General features: G+C 33.0%; 3 protein-coding genes across 3 annotated transcripts; all 3 read left to right on the top strand.

Moving 5' to 3' along the window:
* Nucleotides 1-1,234: 1,234 nt before the first annotated feature.
* Nucleotides 1,235-4,891, top strand: LOC122584866 (organelle RRM domain-containing protein 1, chloroplastic). Its single transcript, XM_043756940.1, has 9 exons — nt 1,235-1,568; nt 1,923-2,020; nt 2,465-2,669; nt 2,775-2,872; nt 2,955-3,020; nt 3,617-3,706; nt 3,854-3,922; nt 4,006-4,112; nt 4,460-4,891. Exons 1-9 carry the CDS (start codon nt 1,243-1,245, stop codon nt 4,544-4,546), a joined length of 1,146 nt encoding a protein of 381 aa, XP_043612875.1. The 5' UTR covers nt 1,235-1,242; the 3' UTR covers nt 4,547-4,891.
* Nucleotides 4,892-4,969: 78 nt separating this feature from the next.
* Nucleotides 4,970-7,187, top strand: LOC122585634 (GDSL esterase/lipase At5g03610-like). Its single transcript, XM_043757763.1, has 4 exons — nt 4,970-5,578; nt 5,907-6,178; nt 6,285-6,597; nt 6,778-7,187. The coding sequence occupies exons 1-4, from the start codon at nt 5,317-5,319 to the stop codon at nt 6,990-6,992; spliced, it is 1,062 nt and encodes a 353-aa protein (XP_043613698.1). The 5' UTR covers nt 4,970-5,316; the 3' UTR covers nt 6,993-7,187.
* Nucleotides 7,188-16,364: 9,177 nt separating this feature from the next.
* Nucleotides 16,365-17,443, top strand: LOC122605598 (LRR receptor-like serine/threonine-protein kinase GSO1). Its single transcript, XM_043778888.1, has one exon. It carries the CDS (start codon nt 16,503-16,505, stop codon nt 17,361-17,363), a length of 861 nt encoding a protein of 286 aa, XP_043634823.1. The 5' UTR covers nt 16,365-16,502; the 3' UTR covers nt 17,364-17,443.
* The last annotated feature ends 5,924 nt before the right edge of the window (nt 17,444-23,367 follow it).

Below are 23,367 nucleotides of genomic sequence, written 5' to 3'. Positions count from 1 at the left end.
TGCAATTAACTCTTGATAATAAATATTATCATTTATATTTATCTTTCTTTCTTTATAAATACTAAAAGACTACTGCTTTAACCATATATTAACCAACTAAAAAAACTTAATTAACCGCTAAAGTCGTAGATAATGGACCAAAAAAATTAATATTACTAATAATAATTGTAAAAAAGGGTCTTATTAATTTAGGTTTCTTTTTATAATCCATCACTATATTATACGGAGTACTTTTTAGTTTTTTTATTAAAAATAAATTTTGCTAAAAACCTAATTAGTTATTAATACTTTTTTGTTTTTCATAATTATTAATAATTAAGTTACTAAAATATATTTCAACATACCGTAAAATATAAAGTATATTACTCGATATACATAAAATGTATCAAAAAATCTGTTAGCATTTATATTAAAATAAACTTTTACGTATATCTATTAATTAATATTTATAAATCAACTAACTGCATAAATGTTCAATAGTTATATAGAGAATTAAAATACCAATTAGGACATTTATATTATTTAGACAAGTTTTTTTTATAATAAATATCTAATTCTTTACGCATAATATTTTAGTTCTTAACTTTAAATTATAAAAAATAATTATGTATCAATTAGTTTTCAATAGGAAAATTAAAATTTATATTGCAATCTTTTATTTAATTAAAAAAGTTCTCAATGTGTTAATTGCAAGATTAGTCACTGTGGTTTTTCTATTTTATCAATGAGGGTCATTTTTTCAAGTTTACCAGCAACGGAGGTCCCTTATGTGTTGTATGATTAGACAATATTACACCTACACGTGATGACCACGTGAAGACTTGACGTCACCTGCTAAAGGTTCCATTAAAAAGGGACTAATCTTGCAAAAAATTCTCAAAACATGAACCCCCATTGCAACTATACTAAAAAATGACCCAATTGCTAAAGTATGTAAACCACATGGACCAATTTTTCAATTAACTATAGCTTTTAAAAGATCTCTATTAACCATTTACATAAACTATTTTTACATCATTTAACGTCGTCTTCACGACCAACACTCACTCCCACCACCACACCATCACTGTCACATGCACTAGTACCGTGCTAGTTGCAATATAAAAATTCCAAAAACCTTTTTTAAACTTATCCCAAACTTGATAAGTTATGAAAGGTAAGGGACTTGAATGAAAACTCTCAAATAAAATATAAACCCAGAAAAGAAAAAATCATAGGAAAAACCTCATGGCATCAGCATCCATGGCACCTGCTTTATCTTCTCTTTACACAACCCTCCAAATACTTTTCTCACCTTCATTTGAAACTCCCACTTCCCTCCAATTCAACTTTCACAAACCCAAATCCAAATCCAACATTACTCTAAGCCCAAATATAACATATTTTAAATCAAGAAAAACATGTGCGGCAAGTCATTCAAGTTTGACTGTCACTAGTCAATCTTTAGATGACACAAACAGTCAGTGCCATTGGATTGTGGTGGTCAAGACCCCACCTTCACTACAAGCTGGTTCTAGAAAAGATGTTATTGATTATTATGTTAAAATTTTGGAAAAGGTTTTAGGCAGGTGGGCATGTTTCATACAACTTGTGATTTTTTTTTTTATTATAATAAAGATTTTTCAAATTTTTTTTAATATTAATGTGAAAAAGTTTTAAACTTTATGTGAATTTTGGTATACCCAGATGAAAATGCTAACTAAAATGCTAGTAAAACTTTTAAAATATAAATAATTCTTTTATAGGGTCATTTAAATCTTTTCTTTGACTAATTATCTGAGAAGAAGAGTGTCGGATTGTCGGATTGTCGGAACAAAGGCTTCTTAAATTGAGTTTCCGTGTTTTGTTAATTTGAACAAATTTTGTTGTATCTTATGAAATTTTGCCTCTTTTTTTATGGGTTGTTGGTTTGCTTTTATTAGTGATAAGGAGGCTCAAGGTAGCATATACAATGCTTCTTGCGATACCGAATTCAGGTTCTGCTGCGAGGTGGATGAAGAAACATCTAAAAAACTGGCAGGTACCTTCTTTATTAATAACATTCAAGTAAATGTTGCTATAATAAAATGCTGAATTTACTACCATTGTTTTCAAAAAAGAGTATAGAGAAGAATAATTTCATCATATGTATCTTTGTATGACTTTTTCTTAGTCAATCAAACTAGTTGTTCTGTTCCCTTAATTAAAAAATGCCAATAACACTTTTGGGCAATGAATGAATGATGCACGGGAAATGATATATCCTCCTAGCTAAACCTCCTAAAAATCCCCCTAATTACATGATCATGACATGTGGCGAAATCAAGAGATAAGATTAAGAAAGAGAGTTAGTGGAATTCACATGTCATATATTGATGGTTATAGGAGGATTTTTAGGAGGATCTTTAGGAGGATTAATCATCCTCCATAATGCACAAATGAGATGTTAAAAGATACTGTTTGGTTGTTTACCTATGAAACATAGGTTTGCCAGAGGTATTGTCAGTTAAGCCTGATGGAGATTTCAGCTCTGTGCAAAAGGATTATAGTAGTAACATCTTTTCACCATTATATACTGTTGGAAGCTCAAAGCACTGGCTTGTTCGTGTGCAAATGCCGGAATCCAGATTCATTACCAGGGCACAATTGGTTGATTATTATACCCAGATGCTAACCAATGTTTTGGGGAAGTATGTGCTCGTAACCTTATAGCTTTCAATCTTTTTTTACTTCCAAAGATGAAACTTTTTTGCCTTTTGCCTAGTTTTAATCATCATTTTAATAATGGTAAACAGTGAGAAGGATGCCCAAATGTGTATATATCACATCTCCTTACAATCCGACTATGGATTCTGTTGTGAAATAGATGATGAGTGTGCAAAGGAATTAGCTGGTAATTTTTCTTTTGACGTCTAAAGTATTTACGTGCTTACCATATTTGTTTGTGTCTTTGTAAAATTGGAAGTTGTGTGTAGGTGTTCCTGGTGTTATTTCTGTTAGGCCAGACGGAAATGTCGATTCAGATGATAAGGACTATGGAGGTAATTTATATGCTGAACAAATAAGTTTAGTATGCACTTTTTTGCCATTTTTTCACTGTATATTATCATATCTGGCTATCTGTTTATTTTGATAAATCAGACTTTTGCCAACTCCTAACAACATGTTGACACAATGTTGGTGCATACATTTTTCTTTGTGTTTGCATGTCCATTTTGAAAGTCATTATCTGTTTTTGAACATTCAGAATGAGATAACAGGGTGTTAAAGATGGTATTTTCATTTGCTCTGGTCCCTTGAAGTTGATTAAGCAGATGTTTGATTGTTTGTCATGCTCGTATATTTAGTGAATCAATAGATGAATGACAAACTATGGGTAAATAGATAACCGACAAAATATGTTAATTTTTGCAAAAAAAAGAGGAGTATTTGTGAGACTAGTTATTTTGACCTAAATGGTCACAAGGGGATTTTTTCAATCAAAACAACAAAAACAACTCGGAAGTTGCAACCACTCCTTTATGTTGAAAGATTACTTGATTTGTTGTTCTACTGTTAGTCTGTTACAATTTTTTTTAAACTTGTGATACTCTAAGTCTCCATTAACTTTTTACTCATTACTTGAACTTTCTGTTAGGTTACAATCTTCAACGTTCTAGTGATTCTGGGGATTCCTCCATAGCAAACCAACCATCTAATATCAAAACAAAGAAGCTCTTTGTAACAGGTATATTGCATATTTTGTAACAATTTTTTCTTAGTAGACTATGAGGTTCTACAATCTCCGAGAACTGCAATTTGCACATTTCACTTCATGCAAATTTGTCAAAGTAAGATGAAATATAGTCAGTAACATGTGGGAATTTATTGGCAGGTTTGTCATTTTATACATCTGAGAAAACATTACGTGCAGCATTTGAAGGTTTTGGAGAGCTAGTTGAAGGTATTAATGGTGTTTATTTTTGAACTTGAAAGCATACTTATATCCATATCCATGGTGATCTAATTGCTAAATCAATGTTGCAGTAAAAATTATAATGGATAAGATTTCCAAAAGGTCCAAAGGTTTTGCATTTATTGAGTACACTACTGAGGAAGCTGCAAGTGAAGCTCTCAGAGAAATGAATGGCAAGGTAATCATAGCACCCAGGCTCTTGTACTCTGGTGATGTCTGGATTTGTGTTTTGGCTGCTAATCCAGAAATTAGTTTTTAATATTGGATAACCATATAGGATTTGATTTTAAAGGCATTAAATTTACTTCATACCAGTATCAACAATACTGATTCTCCAAGGGTCAACTCAAATTACTATTTATCAATGTTGTGACCACACTTAAATTCTCATTTCTTTTACTATAGTGGTCATCATCTAATGTCAAACACCTCCTGTTGTTGAAAGTTTGATGAGCTGATTTCAGATATATTCTAAGTAAGCTTATGTTAATATACACGTTTTGTTATGCTTTTGTTCTATGCCAGATAATAAACGGTTGGATGATAGTTGTTGATGTTGCCAAAACAAATCCACCGAAGTACAGCAGAGGGCGCCCCAGACCAGCAAGCTGATGCATGTTTTGAGATAGAACCACTACAGATACCGATCCTTATCTTGTTGGATATCTTATAGAGCTCCAACTATCTTACCAACATCGTTTGTTGACGGTACATTTCCCTGTAATCTTGTTAGTGTTAGGATTGCGAACCATCAAGTAGTTATACTTATAGCTATGGGAAATGAAAAATTAGAAGATCCAATATTAATGTGGTTTAACAATTTGTAAATCATTCATGTTAGCTATTAGGAATCTAGTTTCTGTTATACGAGTATATCTTGTAGCCTCTCACAGGCATCAAACCTTTCACTTAGCTATATACTATATATTTTTTATTTATTCACATCCATTCTTTCAACCCCTTCTTTATATTAACTATGAATACTAACCTATATTCTAACTTAGATATAAGTTCAAATCTTTGTTTTTTCTAATAGAATCAGGATAGAAAAAGAAGCTATATGTTTCTTAGCAGTGTAAAAGCTAACCGTTTCAATACTTTTATAACACTGCTTCACAGCTTCACATAATCTAAGCTGATCAACAATAGATTTGTGGAAAGTTTCACCTCCCAAATCTTGTTTACCAAATTGGAGAATCTAGAAAACATAATCACCCCTCTAGTGAGTCAATAGTCAACAACAACCACAACTAAATACAAAAGCAAAAGCTTCCTTTCATACAAACAAACAATATATATGACTCATTTTAAATGAGTAATCTCCATATCCACTTTCATTTCATGTATAGATAGATTAGAAGGTTTAGTCCTTTCCCATTACAATGAAACAGCAAACAAGTCTGGTTCTCTTTTGTCTACTCAACTCCATAACTGTTGTCATTTCCGGTGAGAGTTTTTTGGTTATCAATCGAAGGCATACCCGGCATCGTAATTTGAAGTTGTTTGTGTTTGGAGACTCCTATGCCGATACTGGAAACTGGCCAAAATCATATGGTGGTTCATGGCAGGAACCATATGGTATTACTTTCCCTGGTAGTCCTTCTGGTAGATTTTCTGATGGCCGTGTGCTCACTGATTACATAGGTGCATCTGTCTTTACCTCTCAGTCACATACATAATTACATACCTCAAAAGTTTGACATTCTTGTGAAATTCAAGTTTAAGTACTCAATGGATCGAAATTCAAAAGACCAAGTCTTGCTCAAAAAATAGTAGTTTCTTACAAAGTTAAACATATATGTTTTTCTTGAGATTTCTCAAAATGACCAGTAAGTTATGGTCATTTGAAACTGTATTTTCGTGCACTTTTCTCTTCAGATGTTTCTTTCGACTCAAAATCAACTGACAAAATGATTATGCATCTCTTTTGTTCCTGTGTTGAATAAAGTTATAAGCTTTGTTTGAAATGCAGCTGGAGTATTGGGTACAAAATCTCCAATAACATATGGAGGTTGGAAATCTGGTGAGAAAAAATCAATCAAGTATGGGATGAATTTTGCATATGGAGGGACAGGTGTCTTCGATACATTTGTGAATCAACCAAACATGACCACCCAAATTGACTATTTTCAACAGTTTGTTAAACAGAAACAAGACTTGCTAATAAATTCATCCTCAATTGCAATTCTGTCCTTGGCAGGCAATGACTATGCAACTTATTTTACATCAAATCACACCCTTCAGGTTAATATAACTTTATGCTCTTTTATTTTTATTATTTATATTTTTTGTCGCTGATAAACATAAGGGGCCGTCATGAAAGTTTGCCAAATACATCTAAAAATTGTAGGAATTACCCGGATTAACAAGATCGATAATTGATCAACTAGTTTCTAATGTCAAACGTATACATGAGTTGGGAGTACAAAAGATTGCAATCACTGGGATGGAACCGCTTGGGTGCTTGCCCCAGTTCACGGCTTCTACATCTTATCAGAACTGTAGTGGCACTGAGAATTCTGTAGCTGAGTTCCATAACCAAGTTTTAGCTGAAAGTATTAGAAATCTGAACAACCAGACTGGTGACAAATCTCTCTTTGTGATCTTAGATCTCTACAAAGCTTTCTCATCAGCTCTAAACCTACACCAGAATCTTTCTGCTGGTACAAAATTTAATACTCCGTAATTTCATATCGATAATCTATACAATTTAGATTTCTAGCTTGTGAAATATGGTTACAAACTTGAATCTTTGAATATACCAATACTATGATTATAAAAAGGTAAAGTGAAACTGAGAACTGGAAGGACAGCTGAAATGATTATTGTCTGAAAATTTGAAGGTAAATCGACATTGAAGACTTTGTTAGAGCCATGCTGCCAAGGTGTTTCCAAAGGATACTCATGTGGTAACATTGAAGAGGGTACAAAGATAATGCGATATACTGTTTGCGATAATCCTAACGGCTCGTTTTTTTGGGACATGATACACCCTTCACAACAAGGTTGGCGCGCGGTTTCGTTACATTTACGATCTTCTCTTCTTGGGCTTCTTTAAGGTGGGATTTCAATCCATCTTTTTCTTAATATCTTCTATATTTGCCATGTATAGTGAGCCCTTTACGTAAAGATTGTAAGCTATCTATCTTATGTTCATCATATGTATTGGCATTGAAGCACACTGAAACTTATGTGTTTTGATGACCCCCACAAGTGTTTACTGCTGCTGCCAACACCGGCTCCTATACCACTAGTGCATGACTCCATCAGTCCGATTCGTCACCAAGGAAATGGGCCCTAATTCCCTCCCCCGTCCCTCTCTTGAAAACTCCAATTTATAACAATTAAGTGATTAACAAAACCAGAGAGCGTAAATGAAAGATGAATGGATCAATGGATAACATACCTTATATTACAAGCAAATCAAATATTATACCATGGATCGTGCGTGATTTTTGTTGATATTGAATGAGATGAAAAGGGTATTGGGGTAAAAGAAAGGAAATAACTTTTACTACAACAACAATAACAAGACACAATCTTTGAACTGAGTATGAAAGAGTTGAAAATAGTCTTACATTTATCAAAAGTAGAGAGACTGGGGTATGAGAGAGCTATAGATAGTCTTACATTTCCAGAATATAGAGACCGTTTTCATAAAAACCTCTGATCAAAATGAGATCCACAATTGCCGCAGGCAAACATATTAATGATGAGGAACGCTTTTTTGTTATGCTACTAATACCTGTATTTGCTATGTTATTCTGCCCTTGGCCGAGGAAGAGTTACGGGCGCGTAAAACAAAAAAGTACCTCCAGGTTTCTTTGCACCTGGAGAGTACTAGGACCCTTCGGATTCGGCAAGAATCTCATTTTTTGTGCCCCATAAATCTAACAAGTGGGTGTCTATATAAGGTAGTTAATTGATTTTATTTTTGATAATAAATAATAAATATGACGTGTAAATTAATACGCATGTAAGCATGCCGATTTTAAGTTGTTCCCGGCTAATTTTCAAGTGGGTCGCCGATTACACAATTCATTCAAGTCGGAGAGGTAATTATATATGATAAACCGGATTATAGTTGCTTTTTTATAATAGAAAAATTGTTGAAAACTACTTACACCCTAGATGCTTAACCCATAGAATTTTGATATATAATGCCATGTAAGTTATACAAAAGGGGACAGGTGATAACTCTAATGTATTTGCTACATAACATGCTGATAGATTTCATTCGGAGATGGATCGAGAAACGAGGTTATTCATGACTTAAACACTTCGTCTAACATTTTCATTTGGAATGATAATCTCCGTACCATGAAACTATAGACTTTGATGTCCATTTTAGCCACTTCCATTCCACTACCACCGTTCACCGCCACTACCAGTGTAGGGTTTTTTCTAAGGATGAATGAACTTTGAAGCTACAAGTGCCGTGATTGGGGATCTAAGGGGGGAGGGAGTGGAAGCGGGGTTGGGGTTCACTGCTAGTGGCGCCGCACGGGTACACCGCCGCCACCACTTTACCGATGGAAAGAGAAGATACAAATCGGGTTTCTTCACTCGGAGAGAGAGAGAGAGAGAGATTGATTGATTGGATGTTTTTTTTCTTTAAATACTATCAAAGTATCAATGAGGTTACATTCCGGTGAGAATAAGAATGGTGAGAACACTTAAAAACATCATTTTGATGCATTAAAAGTCCATAAAACTAACATAATGCATAATTAATTATCATTATTCAAGTCTTTAACAACATATTGATCGTTAAAATCGAAAAAATCACGGTTTTTTTTTGTGCATCCATCTTGGATGCATATTCATCAAAATGATGCATCCAACAAAAAATGTGATTTTTTCGATTTTGAAGGATCAATGTGTTATTAAACACTTAAATAATGATAATAAGTTATGTACTATGTCAGGTTTATAGACTTTTAATGCATCAAAATGTAGTTTTTAAGTGTTTTCATTTGTTCCTCTTTTTAATTTGGTTCACATTTGATAGCCACCCCTATCAATGGAGGATATATATATATATGTATGTATGTATTTGCCATGAAGAAGAAGCCGATCTGTTCTATTTTTTTTAACATTTTTATTTTGTTATTTACATTCAGTCCTTGTAAACTATTTATTTATGTTAATTAAATATGAGTCCATATACTTTAATATTTTATATTACTAATTGTATTTATATATATGTTTTAGTTTATATAATTTGAAAAATAGTATTAAAAATAAATGAAAAAGAAATGATGAGATAAAGATTAGGAAAAGTTTAGGAAAAATGGTGTCAGTGTTTTGGAGAAGCCTGGGAAAAATTAAGGTTGAACATTTTGATTGGTAGTAATGTTTGAGGGAGGGGTGACCACTCCCTCCCCCTAAGAGATGGTTGTGGTGGCGGTGGAATGAGATTGGTGGTGTTACCGAGAGCCAGTGGCGTACTTACTTACAAGTGATACCCTCTCAAAAATAATACTAGTGTTAATTTATTAGATTTTTATGAGCAAGATAATATACATAGTAAGAGTACACACCCATTTAAAATTAAAAGGAATACCATATTTGAAATTTCTAGTCAATCAGTCATTAGTTAAATCAATGCAATAGATCGTCTTAATTTTGAGCCCATTGTCTCAAACTCTTACAAATAAAAAAAGCCCAATATAGATTTACACACACATATATATATATACTAGCACGTTACCCGCACAATGCGGCGGTGATCGTGGCGACGACGATGTGGTGGCAGGTGCGACGGTTGGTGACAGATGAGACGTCGATTGGTGTAGATTATTGATATAAAGGGTTAATGGAGATATTTTAAAAGATAAAGGATTGATAGTGTAACGTAATCATTAATGTTAAGGGGTAGTGTAACTGAAAATATCTGAGTGCTAAGTGAAAATATTATATATTTTAAAGGTAGTGAATTAAAATATTACATGAAAGGACATTTTAGATATTTTTCCCCATGTAACTTTCAACATGAGAGTATTTTCTTTAATAAGTAGTATATATATATATATATTGAAAAATATATATATAGTATATATATCCTCTATATATGTAGGGGAAAGATAATTTGAGACCAACTAAAAAAAGTCCAAAAAAGGACCATTAATTTTCGTAAGTTACACACCACCATCATGATCTACTATGATATACAAGACTTTTTTGTAAAAACACTAAGACTTTCAAGTGACGGGCCCACAGAAAAATCATGTGTAAGTTAACTTACACACTTACACATGTGTAAGTTACACATGTGTAAGTAACTTACACATGATTTTTTTATGGATCCATCGCCGGAAAATCTTAGTGTTTTTACAAAAAAGTCTTGTATATCATAGTAGATCATGATGGTGTACAAAAATCAATGGTCCTAGTTGGTCCTAAAATAAGAGATGGTCTCAAATTATCTCACTCCTATATATGTATATGTATATAAGGAAGAAAAAGATAATGTGATTTTTGTCTCTATTGCCAGTCAGCCAACATCAAGTTGATGATCCATTTTGCACCCTTTATATTTAGTCTTACAAGTTTTGGTAAATGTTATTTTTGACCTTCTTTAATATTCGGACCTTCTTGTTCTATCTTTATAATCTTGTAATCATAATTTTATATGGTAAAATCGTTCAATTTCCATTATCTTGATTTCTCCTTCTAAATTGACATTTAGAATTTCTTTTTAAACCGTTGCTAGTTGTTTAGATTCATGAACTTTTATTAGTCATTTACATTCATTATATTTACATTCACTTGTATGATATTTAGACATTTTTTTATAACTATTTATAGACTTCTTCTAAAATTTGAATATTTTGTAATATTTAACTTAAATCGTAAAATCTATAGTTATATATTACTTAAGTTGTTATTCATGTGTTGTCTACGTTTGTTTATTTTAATTTAATAAACACAAACAAAGGAACATGAACATGGTTACATGTCTTAGTTTCTTGTTCGTAAACTATTTGTTAAACAAATGAAAATGAGCAAGGTCTCATTTGTGTTTGTTTGGTTCATTCTAACCCTACTAAAAATCCAACTAACATAGCCGAGTCGACAATTTGTATATATATTATATATATATATATATGAATAAATTTTTTTATTGGAAAGTGCATACCAATAGCGGATTTCTAGATCCGCCACTGCCGAGAGAAGAAAATCTACAAAAACAATGGTGTTGACAAAGCCTACGGCCTGGCCATATGGACATCCTACGAAAGCTTTCGGCACCTTAGCATAGGAACCCCCCAAAATCTGAAATTTACACTTTAACCTAGTACTTCTATACTATAAAAGGTTTCAACTTTCAATTTCAACAATGTACATATAATAATGCATGATGTATCATGCATCAATGTCCCATAAATTTTAACTTTCCATTTCTCCTTAAATCTCAACCACTCATTTTACTCTCTCCTCCATAAAACATTTTATTTCTCTAATTCATTCAAAATCTTTTATCTCATAAACTGTATATTGATAAACTATAAAAATTATATGAGTGTTCTTAAAATTTCATGTTTTTTCATTAGAGATGTCATTCGCTATACTTTCGACGAATTTTTAAATACGAAGGCGGAGCCCGTACGGCTAAAGTATTTGAATATCATACTTTATGACATATCACCTCCTATGACCTATCACCCCCACCATCTTATCGCCGCAACTTGCGGAAACTTTGTCTCCTTTGTTTAAATTAAGCATGATCAACCTCATTGAATTTAAGCATACTTATTATACGTAAACCCAGTGTAATTTTATACTTAAAGACCACTCTCTTTTTGAGATATATATATATATATATAGTACATGCATTAAAAAAAAGTACAAAAAGTACATGTGTAAGTTAACTTACTTCCTTCTTCCTTCCTTCCATCTCCGACCACCACTATGATCATCTCCTACCACCAACATGATCCTCCGGTGACGGTGATCATCTCCGGCGAGACTTACTGATGTGTAAGTTATATACCACCGCCAGCCACCATCATCTCCAACCATCCCAACCACGGCGCCGGTAGCAAGGGCTTCACCCGTACCATAGCAAACTGTCACCATCTATTGGATCGCCGCCCATCAAATCCATACGATTTTCATATGCGTTCCTTGACGGTTAGCTTAGAACGGATAAGTGACACTGGCCCGTACCGTATCCACCCAAAAATGAATTTGATTCTCTCCGGAAAGTCGCCAGAGGTGGTGGCGGTGGTTGTTCGCCGGAGAAAAAAGAAGTAAGTTAACTTACACATGTACATTTTATACTTTTTATACTTTTTTTTTAATAAATTTTACATATTTTATTTTTCATAAAATATCATCCTAATAAAAAGATATAGACGTTTCATATCACCATGAATTTATTTATTTGCAGTTAAACAAAAAAGAGTAGTTAAAAATATAAATTAAAATCAATAAAAGTTGTAAAATAAAGAAAACGTTTAATTTGATATGGTTATAATCTATACTATATTATAAAAAAAATAGTCCATTTTATTTATGGAAGTATTGAAAATATGTAATATTTTCACTTAGCACCCTTTAAAATATTTCAACATACACTACCCCATAACATTAATGATTAATTTATACTACCAATCCTTTATTCTTTAATATATTTTCATTAACCATTTACATCAATTATCCACACCACTCGACGCCGTCTCCACCACCAACACTCGGCCCCCCACTACAACGGCATTGTCACGACTACCGTCGCATTGCGCGGTTAACGTGCTAGTCAATCTAAAATAAAATAGATATAGAAACAAGAAACACAAAGTTAAGGTTGATGATGGTTATGGTTGGACGTGGCTGAATGAATCTTTTTAAAAGGTGATGATCGGTTATGGTTGAAGTTTTACGCTTAATGAGATATTTATGAGATTTGTTGTTTAATTATATTTAAATTTAGATGGTATATACTTAAAGTAGACAATTACCCTCATGTGTTATTATTATAAAATACGTTCTCATAATTCTCGACAAAAATTTAGTTCTCACCGTAGGTACGAGAACGGGTCAAAACCCAGTGTAGCCCTTGCAAACACGTGACCCGACAAAGCAACAAAATTGAACCCGTTACCCAGCCCGTTACCCCTATCGGGCAAGACGGGGTCAGATTCTGGTCCGGGTCTTTGGTTTTCAGGGTCATATGTTCATCAATAATATATCCTTTTTGGCATCAATGGTTCATGGTTGGGTCACTCATGTGATGCACTCTCTCGTGTACGTGCAATGGTTAATCACTTGTAACAAGAACAAAGTGTCATGCATGCTTGTCAGCTATTTGCAACCTAAGCTCCATTTTATCCATCCATCCATTCATCCGATCAAATTCGTTTTGGATTCATCTTTTGAATGAGTCCACCTAAACTCATGGACACCACTCGTAACAAACGTTCTTCTTAGACCATTTTTCTCATTTTCTTTGTACCCACTATGCCAAAAATCTGCTGTCCATTAAGCTCCCACAATTTGGTGTGTGTTCACATGGCTGTTTGGTAAAATGGAATGTAAAAGAGAAGAAAAACAATAAGAAAATGTTTTCTTACTTGATTGAAGTAGAAAATAGAAAATAGAATGAAAAAGTGAGAAATTGATGTCATTTCTTCATCTAGAAATAAATTATAGAGAATAAATGAAAAATTTTTTTTGTTTTAATAATATTATATATATTAAATTTTATTATTACATAAAATTTTGTATTTTCAATTATATTCAATCTTTCTTTGTACTCTCTTTATTAAATACTCATCCTTTTCCCACTATATATTTTAGTTTTTCATTACATTTTTATTCACTTTAATTTCTTACTACCAAAGTACCAAACACTCAGTTTAAATGTGAAATTAAATACCTTTGATATTAATGGTGGGGAATTTGTCAATGGGTCAATCCGTGACCTCTTTGCAACAGGCTAGATTCACATTAAGTTTTCTTGCCCTCCATATAACAAGATGTCAAGTCTGAATCAAAGATATGAACTATCGACAATCTTGTTCGACACTTAATTTCAACCCCGATATATAGTTGGCCGCCCTTCATATAGCCGTTCATCTTCTTAACATTCTTATATTCAATAGTATAGATCATCTGCTGGCGTTGGTTGTATATGATGTTATCCTAATATTTTCACACCACACATACTTACGAATTACGAGTTATGCTACAACATGCGTCTTCTAGGAAAGATACCCGGTTGCATCAACACTTGTTAATATTGGGACTTAAATACCCAAAAATTAGTTACATCCGAGTCCATCTAATTATTGTGATGATACATAATTCCAGGCCTCACTTATTACAATCTATTACAATTCAACACAAATCAATATATTTCGATCCTAACATAACCCAACAGACATAATCTTGGTATTATATCTTGATCCGATCATAGAACAAGCAAATAATCCATTTGTAAAGTCCATTATCATGTACAAGGTTACAAGGTTCAAAATTAATATCTGGCCTTTTAGATTATATGCATTATCATGTACTCAACCTAATCATGCTGTTGGCCCCTAGAGTTTAAGTTTAATGATTCTTGGATAAACAAACCAGATGGTCTACTCTTGAATACATGCTAGTTATTGCCGGCTCAAGCATTTTGGTGGCCTTAAACGAGATCAAGTTTGGAGGCTTAGTCTCTTAACATACAAAGTAAAGTAAACGGGAAAAAACGTATACCCGCTGTTAACTTTTTAATCCTTTTCAAATTACCACATTTATATTTACAATATCGGTTCGACATTGACAATCAATAAGGAAACTTAGAAAGTTAGAAGTTACTAATTCACAAAAATCACAAATTCACATAATCAAGGATGAAATTATATAGAAATAAATCACAATATTCAGATTCACAAATTAATTAACATAAATAAAAATTAAAATTAATAAAAATCACAGAAGGGGGCGATTTTTCCCCCATTGATTTTAGCTGCTGCTTCTATAGTTCTATTATAGATTACATGTATATAAAAGCCTTTAGCAAAAATTGGTGGCCTTTGGGTTTTGGAGGCGCAAAGCCCATGCTTTAGTCTAGTATATAGTTGGGTTTGCTAGCTAGTATGCTACATAATACAGTATAAATTTGAACCCTCATGAAAAATAATCAATTAAGTAAAAGCGGCTGCACAAAGAATGAAATATGTATGTTAGGTTGAATCAATATATACCAGGCCAGGCCTTAGATATGCAACCCTGCCGCGCGCCCTCCTTATAATTACTCCCAAAACAAGATACCAACTAAGACACCATGCATATAACACATTGCTTGTAAGAGGACACGATAGCAAAGAAATACCGGGCCAGCACAAATAATTAATTCCACCATTAACCAATACTTAGAATTTCAATTGAGAAGTGAACCACCTAAGAAGACGTACACATCCTACGTTAATATATAGTTTAATTGAAATCAAGGGTGATCAAAATTTTGGCTAGTTTTAGAATTTAGAATGCAGTCAACAACCTTTGACCTATATTAACATGTGATTGTGACCCAAAAAATTAAGTTGACATGAATGTGGCTACCGGCTCTTGAAAGACTTTATGCCATTCATGATTCCATGTCGTACTGTTAAATACTTGATCATGACAATTGTGTACGTGATTCATGAATACAAAAAAGTTTTCCAAAACAGTGCAGTCAACAAAGGTAGCTGACAATAAAACGAGTAACACGTTATGGGCCTAAAGACGCTTTAATTTTTCTTTATGTGCCTACCATTTTCTCGAAAGACTTTGTGTCTTTGTGAGATCCTAAATAAACGTTCATTATAGATTTTATAGCATGATGCATGTGTTATATATGTACCTCATTCCCCCTGCTGTTGGACATGTACTCGATCTGTCTTAATTGCTCCAAAATGAAAACCATTTTTCTTGTCATTTTTACGTTCTTATTCTTGTTCTTTCAAACATATGGCACAAGCAGCAAAAACACCATGGTCACGGCTTCCTCAAACATTACATGTAACCAAAGGGAGCACCAATCACTACTTGTATTCAGACAAGGCCTCACGGACGAATCAAACCGCTTGTCAACATGGACTGGAGTAGAATGTTGTGAATGGCTGGGAGTTGGGTGTGACAGAAGAAATTGTCATGTTGTCAAACTTGATCTTCGTTCTCCATTGTCTTTCATCGACGACTATACTTTAAATACAAGCAACTGGCTCCAAGGTAAGGTAAGTCCTTCCTTACTAAATTTGAAGCATTTGCGTTACTTGGACTTGAGCATGAACAGTTTCGTGGGACAAAAAATTCCTGAATTCTTTGGGTCTTTCAATTATCTAGAATACCTTAACCTCTCTTACTCAGGTTTTAGTGGTTCAATCCCTCCTCATTTAGGAAACCTCTCAAGGTTAAAGTATCTTGATTTTCATCTCCAATATAAGTACAACATGGTACCTCTCCCTTATGACGATTCTTTGATGGTCAAAGATGATCTGCGGTGGGTGTCTTTGTTATTGTCTTTAAGTACTTGGATATCTCAGGGATAACAATCGGTAACCATACTGATTGGTTTCATCCAATTAACATGTTACCTTCTTTGCTAACACTTAACTTGGCCTCATGTGATATCAATATCTCCTCCATAAAATTCATCAATTTCACTTCTCTTAATTCACTTGATCTCTCTTCTAATGGTATAAACTCCACCATTCCTCTCTGGTTATCAAAACTTCATGGCCTTATGCATCTAAATCTTAACCAAAACAAGTTACACGGCCGAATTCCTGACTTTATTGGAACCTTGAGCTCACTTTCTTCGATCGACCTTTCATTAAATCAATTGTCTGGTCCAATACCTCCCTCACTTAGTAGCTTATCATCATCATTAAGAGTCCTCTATCTTTCAAGTAATAAGTTGACTGGGAGTATACCGGAAAACATTGGACTACTTACGAGACTACAAGAGCTATCTTTTTATCATAATCAATTGAGTGGGAGCATACCGGAAAGCATTGGACTACTCAAAAGGCTAGAAGTGCTCGATCTTGATAATAATCAATTGAGTGGGAACATCCCCATTAGTCTTGCTCAACTTTCAAACCTCCAAGGCATATATCTTGCAAGTAATCAATTGAGTGGGAACATTCCCACTTTTCTTGGTCAGCTTTCAAACCTCGTTGCCGTATCTGTTGTTAGCAACTCATTTAATGGGGTTCTTTCTGAAATTCACTTCACCAAACTCAACAAATTAACCCATTTGTGGTTCTCTAATAACTCATTAACGTTGAATTTCAGCCCTAATTGGATTCCTCCATTCCAATTGAAGTATTTCGGTGCAAGCTCTTGCAACATCGCACCCCAATTCCCGAGTTTGATTAAGAAATCAATAGATCTTAAATCTTTAGATCTTTTAAATTCGAGTATTAGAGATAACATACCAGAGTAGTTTGAGAACATCTCCTCTCGTATTCAGTACTTGGATTTGTCCAACAACCACATCCGTGGAAATCTGCCAAGAATAAAGAACCCAGGTATAAAATTACAAGACAATACCTTTTTATTTTTCTTACTTTCTTGCTGGTCAGATCCATAAAAGCTAGCTTATTTAGATGTAAGGTGTCTATAACTTATTAATTTTTTTTTATTTTTTATGTTTTGACAAAAACAATTAAAAATATTTTGATCTTTATATTTTAATATGAACGGAAGTAAGAAGATATTGATATGTGAGTATAAATAAATTCCAACAAGATACCTAGGTATAAAAAAAACCTATTTAAGATTTGGTTTTAGTTGTAACACTTTTAGTAGTAACACATTTAAATGTGGTATATGGGATTGAGGTGTTTTCACTCACTTACATTTTTTTATATAAATATTTTGATTTTTCATAGAAAAAAAAGAAAAAGATAACAAAAGATATTATATTATATATATACTAAAAAGCAATATACGTTGTACAAGTTAATTTGCTTAATATACAACACTTATTTACTTTTACTAATTTTTTATTCTTACCCTTAAATTTTTTATGTTTTAGCTTTTACCCTAACTTTTGATTTTCTTTTTACACCTTCAAGTTTTTATCTTTTAATTTTTGTCATAATCTTTTCAATTTTGTCATTTTCATCTTTTTAAAGTTTTTATCTTTTAACTTTCACACTCCATCAAAAATTTAACTGTTTATTTAATTAATTTTTACGTGAATTTTCACACATCATGCACAAGGATATGAACAAAAATGATATTTTGACGCCCGTCGCAATGCGAGGGTAATTATACTAGTACATACTAAAAAACAACATGCTTTTTACAACTTTGGAAGCAAATATTACAAATATAGCTTATAACTTTTTCTAACTATACAAGTATTTTATATGTAATGTTTTAAATATTTTCTTTTGTTTCTATTTTTCTTTTTTAGAAAGGTGAATTTTGTTTGAAACTTCGAGATTACCCACTAAAGTTCTTATCTTTTTAACTTTTATCGCAACATAGTATATTTTTATGTGCATGAATTATACAACACCTTTTAAGTGTTGCTTATCTTCATTTTTGTCTCCTAAAGTTTATATCTTTTAACTTTTACATCGTTACGTCTTACGTTCATGTAACATATAAATCAAGGCAATATATTACATCACTTATGATTACCTAATCTAACCCAGGAATTGAAATTGTTAATCTTGGAAAAAATCACTTCACTGGATGCATTCCAACACACTTATGCGAGTTGCTTAGTATAAAACTATTGGATTTATCCCATAATAGAATCTCTGGAGTTCTTCCGACGTGCTTGGGAAACTTGATTCAATTAAAGGTGATGGATTTTACTAATAACATTATAACGGGTGATGTTCCAAATTCATTAGGTTCTCTATCATATCTTCGATCATTGCATTTGGACAACAACAAATTAGAGGGCAATATCCCAATGGCTTTACAGAATTTGACAAGCTTAGTCACTTTTGATTTGGGGAACAATTTGTTGACAGGTAATATCCCTTATTGGATTGGAAATAAGTTATTGAAGCTTAAAATCTTAAATCTTCAATCAAATAAGTTCATGGGTGAGATTCCACTAGAAATATGTCAAAATAATGCTCTTCAACATTTAAACTTGGCAAATAATAGCATTACTGGAATGATCCCTCGTTGCTTTTGTAATTTAACTGGTATGATCGTGACTGATGTTGACTTTGGATATGATATCAACTTTAACTACATTGGCGCTCAATATGAAGAAAATATTGTGACTTATATAAAGGGTATTCAATTGAAATACACCAAGACAATTGAGTTTCTTACATCCTTAGACCTCTCAAGCAACAAAATTGTTGGTGATATTCCTGATGGTTTGATGAACCTTGAAGCGTTAAATAATTTGAATCTTTCTAGAAACTTGTTATGCGGGCGGATTCCCGCAAGGATTGGAAATCTAAAGCAAATGGAATCTTTAGATCTTTCAATGAACTTGTTGTTTGGTCGAATTCCCTCAGGATTAACTACCTTGAATTTTCTAAGCTACTTGAACCTGTCATTCAATAACTTATCAGGTCAAATACCGTTTGGAAATCAACTCCAAACTTTAGGCGATCCATCTGCTATATATGAAGGGAACTATTTGGTATGTAGGCCCACACTGTTGAGGAATTGCAACGGAAAGATTTTATCAGACACTAATATTGTTGAGGAAGAAGGTAAAGATGACTTGGAAGATTTGTGGTTGTACATAGGCATAGGTCATGGTTTTGTCGTCGGATTTATGGGTTTAACTGGTAGCTTGTACTTTATACAAAAATGGAGGATAACTTACTTTGAGTTTATAGAGAATATTTACACATGGCTCACAATATGAAGTATAGTGACCCTTGCATGTATACACTGAAATTTTTAGTAAGGTATGATATTCTTATATATATATATATTTATTTAATATTTAATTTGTTGCAAGGCATGATATTCTTGTATTAACAAATATCTATTTTCTAATTTTTCTAGATTGTGGTGTAGGTTGTAATGCAACATGCTTCAAGAGTTCAATATATATATATATATATATATGATTTGGTTGTTACATATAAATTGGTTGCTGGTAGCTAAAAATATATGTAGACAAATAAGATATCAAGTTACTAGATAACTATGCTATGGAGACATTTGAGTTGTGTCTTTTAGCGAAAAGTATGTCTCTTTTATATTCATATCTATTTTATTTTTTGGAGTTCAGATAATATCATATGTTTAACCGATTGTGTAATGTGTTGGTTTAAGAAATTTTTTAAATTGTTATATATGTTCTCATGATCTCATCATGTTTTCGAGTATACTGAGAAATGATTTATTGCTGGTAGCCAAAAATATATACTCTTTCTAATTTCTCAAAAAAGAATTTTATAAACTCAAACTAATCATTCTTTTATTCAATAATTTAAATATCTTTACTTAATATACTTATGAAATTATTTATTACATATATATCTTTTAACCATTAAAATAAACTAGACTTATGCCCGCATAATGCAGTAGCGGTAGGGGTAGTGATAACGGAGGTGGTGGGGGCGACGATGAAAGAACCTAAGCTCATTTTAAGAAAAATAAGAGAATTTTTTTAAAATCTGGATCCCGATCTCACCGAGGGGCATTATTGCCCTCGTCGAGATCAAAAGTCAGTGCTGAACCAAAATAATTGATCTCGTCGAGGGCCAAAAACCCCCTCGTCGAGATCACTGTACAACCTGAATAGAATATCACTTTGACTATTCCAAAGCATTGCAAACTCACACCATTTGATTTCCACACATCAAATCATTTTACTAAACATTCAAAAATAAGTTAAAGACACATGATTCAACATTCCAAAAACTTACGTTTTGATCAAATATGTCATTTACAACGAAATGAGTCGTTTACCCATTTTGTCAATCAACCAAGGTTGACCAATACATTATGTACCAAAAGACCATGACTCAAACCAATTTTTGCAGAAATATGCATGACCAAACTTTACCAAAAATACTTCAAATGTACCAAGAGCCATTAGTTCAAAGGGGTCACTATGGGTTCTAGAAACCAACCAAATTTTACCGCAATTAACAAATGCTTCAAGCTTTACTAATCAACTTCAATCTTCAAAGCACATAAACTTGTTTCCACTTCCGGGAAAACCTATAAAAAGGGTAAAAACTAAAAGAATAAGCCAAAGCTTAGTGAATACCATTGCATACACTTATGCACACGAAGGAGGGCAAAAGCACAAAGGACTATCACATGTAGCTAATGGCATCGTCATACCATCACTTCCATACTCACCTTTGCGCTAACAAAATATACATGAATCCATATACGCTAAACAATATACTCAAGAGGTTCTTAGGCCTCAAAGGTTCTTAGGCCTTATCTCAATACAACAAGAGGTTCTTAGGCCTCATATCAATTCAACTATGGGATTCTTAGGTCCCGACCTCAAATTAGGCCCTAACGCCAAATCGATTACCACACACGGAATTCACCATCATATGGTAATCGACCCAACGCACATATAATCGCATGCAAGAGTACTCACCTCCTTCGCGACAACCAAATTCCAAGATGACCACATAATAATCATATTGCTTTCACCTAGCAACAAACACAAACACATATTTGGTCATCTTAACACAATCTCACATATACAAGGTCAACATATCCAACTTTACAAGCTTTACTATCATTTCAACATCCAACTCATCTTTTACAATCTCATAATGCTTTTGGGTTGAATCATAATACAACAATCTCACTTTTATGTGAAAATCACATATATCATAACTTTTTGGCCAAACTCACTTTTAATACCAAAAATCACCATTTTCATAATCACATAAATATGACTAAACAACCTTTTACCCAAAAATCATCTTATTTTGTCATTGAGTTGCTTTCTCTTTCAAAAGTTCACTTAATAATTCAATTCATCATTACCATCATCATTTTACTCAACTAATAAAAATTACCATTCTTTTTTTAAAATTAAGATTTTCATTCAAACACATATATTCTGTAACACCCCAATAAGGCGGAAACATGAGGGTTACACAAATAGCACTACATGACATGAAAATTATGTAGAGTAAATCTTAATGCATAAAAGGGATTAAATAATCTATACGAAATAATCATAATACAAGCATTAGTTCAAACATAAACATAACCCTTGATCGGGAATGATGAATCACGGATCCATGAAAAAGTCCAAGTCCAAACCTAGCATGCAATGAAACCTCCAATACATCTGTAATCCATAAGCTTACCTGAAAAGTGTACTAAAACGCGTCAACATAAAGTTGGTGAGTTCGCAGGAACAAGTGATATGAAACAAGTGTCGGGATAACAACCGTTTAACCTTGATACGAACATAATTAGATCATTACATGATCATATAACCTTGAAAACTTGATTTGGATCGATAAAGGATCACACAACCTTGAAACCTTGATTGGGTCATTAAATGATCTCATAATTGGGATCGTTAAACGATCACCAAACCTTGAAATCTTGATTGAATCATTTAATGAACCCCATAACCTTGACACAAATTCATAACAATCATACAACCTTGATTTACAATTCAATCGAACACATAACCTTGATAACATAGCCAAACAATCATACAAGCTTGATTCACAAAGAAAACGAACACATAACCTTGATAAACTAACCAAACGATCATACAACATTGATTCACAAGCAAACGAATACATAACCTTGATAACATAGCCAAACAATCATACAACCTTGATTCACAAAGAAAACGAACACATAACTTTGATAAACTAGCCAAACGATCATACAACCTTGATTCACAAGCAAACAAACACATAACCTTGATAACATAGCCAAACAATCATACAACCTTGATTCACAAAGAAAACGAACACATAACCTTGATAAACTAGCCAAACAATCATACAACCTTGATTCACAACTAAACGAACACATAACGATCATACATCCTTGATTGGACTGATAAACGATCCCATAACCATGATTTGATCAATAATTGATCATTTAACCTTGATACGAACATATAACGATTAAACCACCGAAGAAACACCATGTACCTACACTTTGTACGACTCTGCATTCAAAGAACCTTCGATGCTTATATATAGGGTCACCCGCAGCCTTCCCACCACATCTCCAATTCTTTGAATGCATCATCGTCTTCCATGTATGTATTACTATCCTAATCTCAACAAAAATTCATAACCACAAGCATAATCAATCGAGTAACAAGTCTATACATCAATCAAACAATCAATCAATCAATCAATCAACAAACGAACAAGGATGCATACTTTTCATCCCGAATCTCAATTGAGTATGGAAGGTTATGAAGCTCACCTTGAGCGGCCATGAAAAATTAAGATTGAGCTACAAGCGTACAATATCCGTCACACGTTCAAAAC

The sequence above is a fragment of the Erigeron canadensis genome, chromosome 1, assembly GCF_010389155.1.
Source record: "Erigeron canadensis isolate Cc75 chromosome 1, C_canadensis_v1, whole genome shotgun sequence".
Lineage (NCBI taxonomy): Eukaryota > Viridiplantae > Streptophyta > Magnoliopsida > Asterales > Asteraceae > Erigeron > Erigeron canadensis.
Note: the sequence above shows the minus strand (reverse complement) of the source record. Positions and strands in the feature narration are given on the sequence as shown.

What these genes read in the sequence shown, in the direction of transcription:
- LOC122585634 (XM_043757763.1), top strand. Translation starts at nt 5,317, where the DNA reads ATGAAACAGCAAACAAGTCTGGTTCTCTTTTGTCTACTCAACTCCATA. An exon ending in TGTGCTCACTGATTACATAG is followed by an intron (nt 5,579 to 5,906) that starts GTGCATCTGTCT and finishes TTTGAAATGCAG; the next exon opens with CTGGAGTATTGGGTACAAAA. An exon ending in CATCAAATCACACCCTTCAG is followed by an intron (nt 6,179 to 6,284) that starts GTTAATATAACT and finishes TAAAAATTGTAG; the next exon opens with GAATTACCCGGATTAACAAG.
- LOC122584866 (XM_043756940.1), top strand. Translation starts at nt 1,243, where the DNA reads ATGGCACCTGCTTTATCTTCTCTTTACACAACCCTCCAAATACTTTTC. An exon ending in GTGTGCAAAGGAATTAGCTG is followed by an intron (nt 2,873 to 2,954) that starts GTAATTTTTCTT and finishes AGTTGTGTGTAG; the next exon opens with GTGTTCCTGGTGTTATTTCT. An exon ending in AGATGATAAGGACTATGGAG is followed by an intron (nt 3,021 to 3,616) that starts GTAATTTATATG and finishes ACTTTCTGTTAG; the next exon opens with GTTACAATCTTCAACGTTCT.
- LOC122605598 (XM_043778888.1), top strand. Translation starts at nt 16,503, where the DNA reads ATGTTACCTTCTTTGCTAACACTTAACTTGGCCTCATGTGATATCAAT.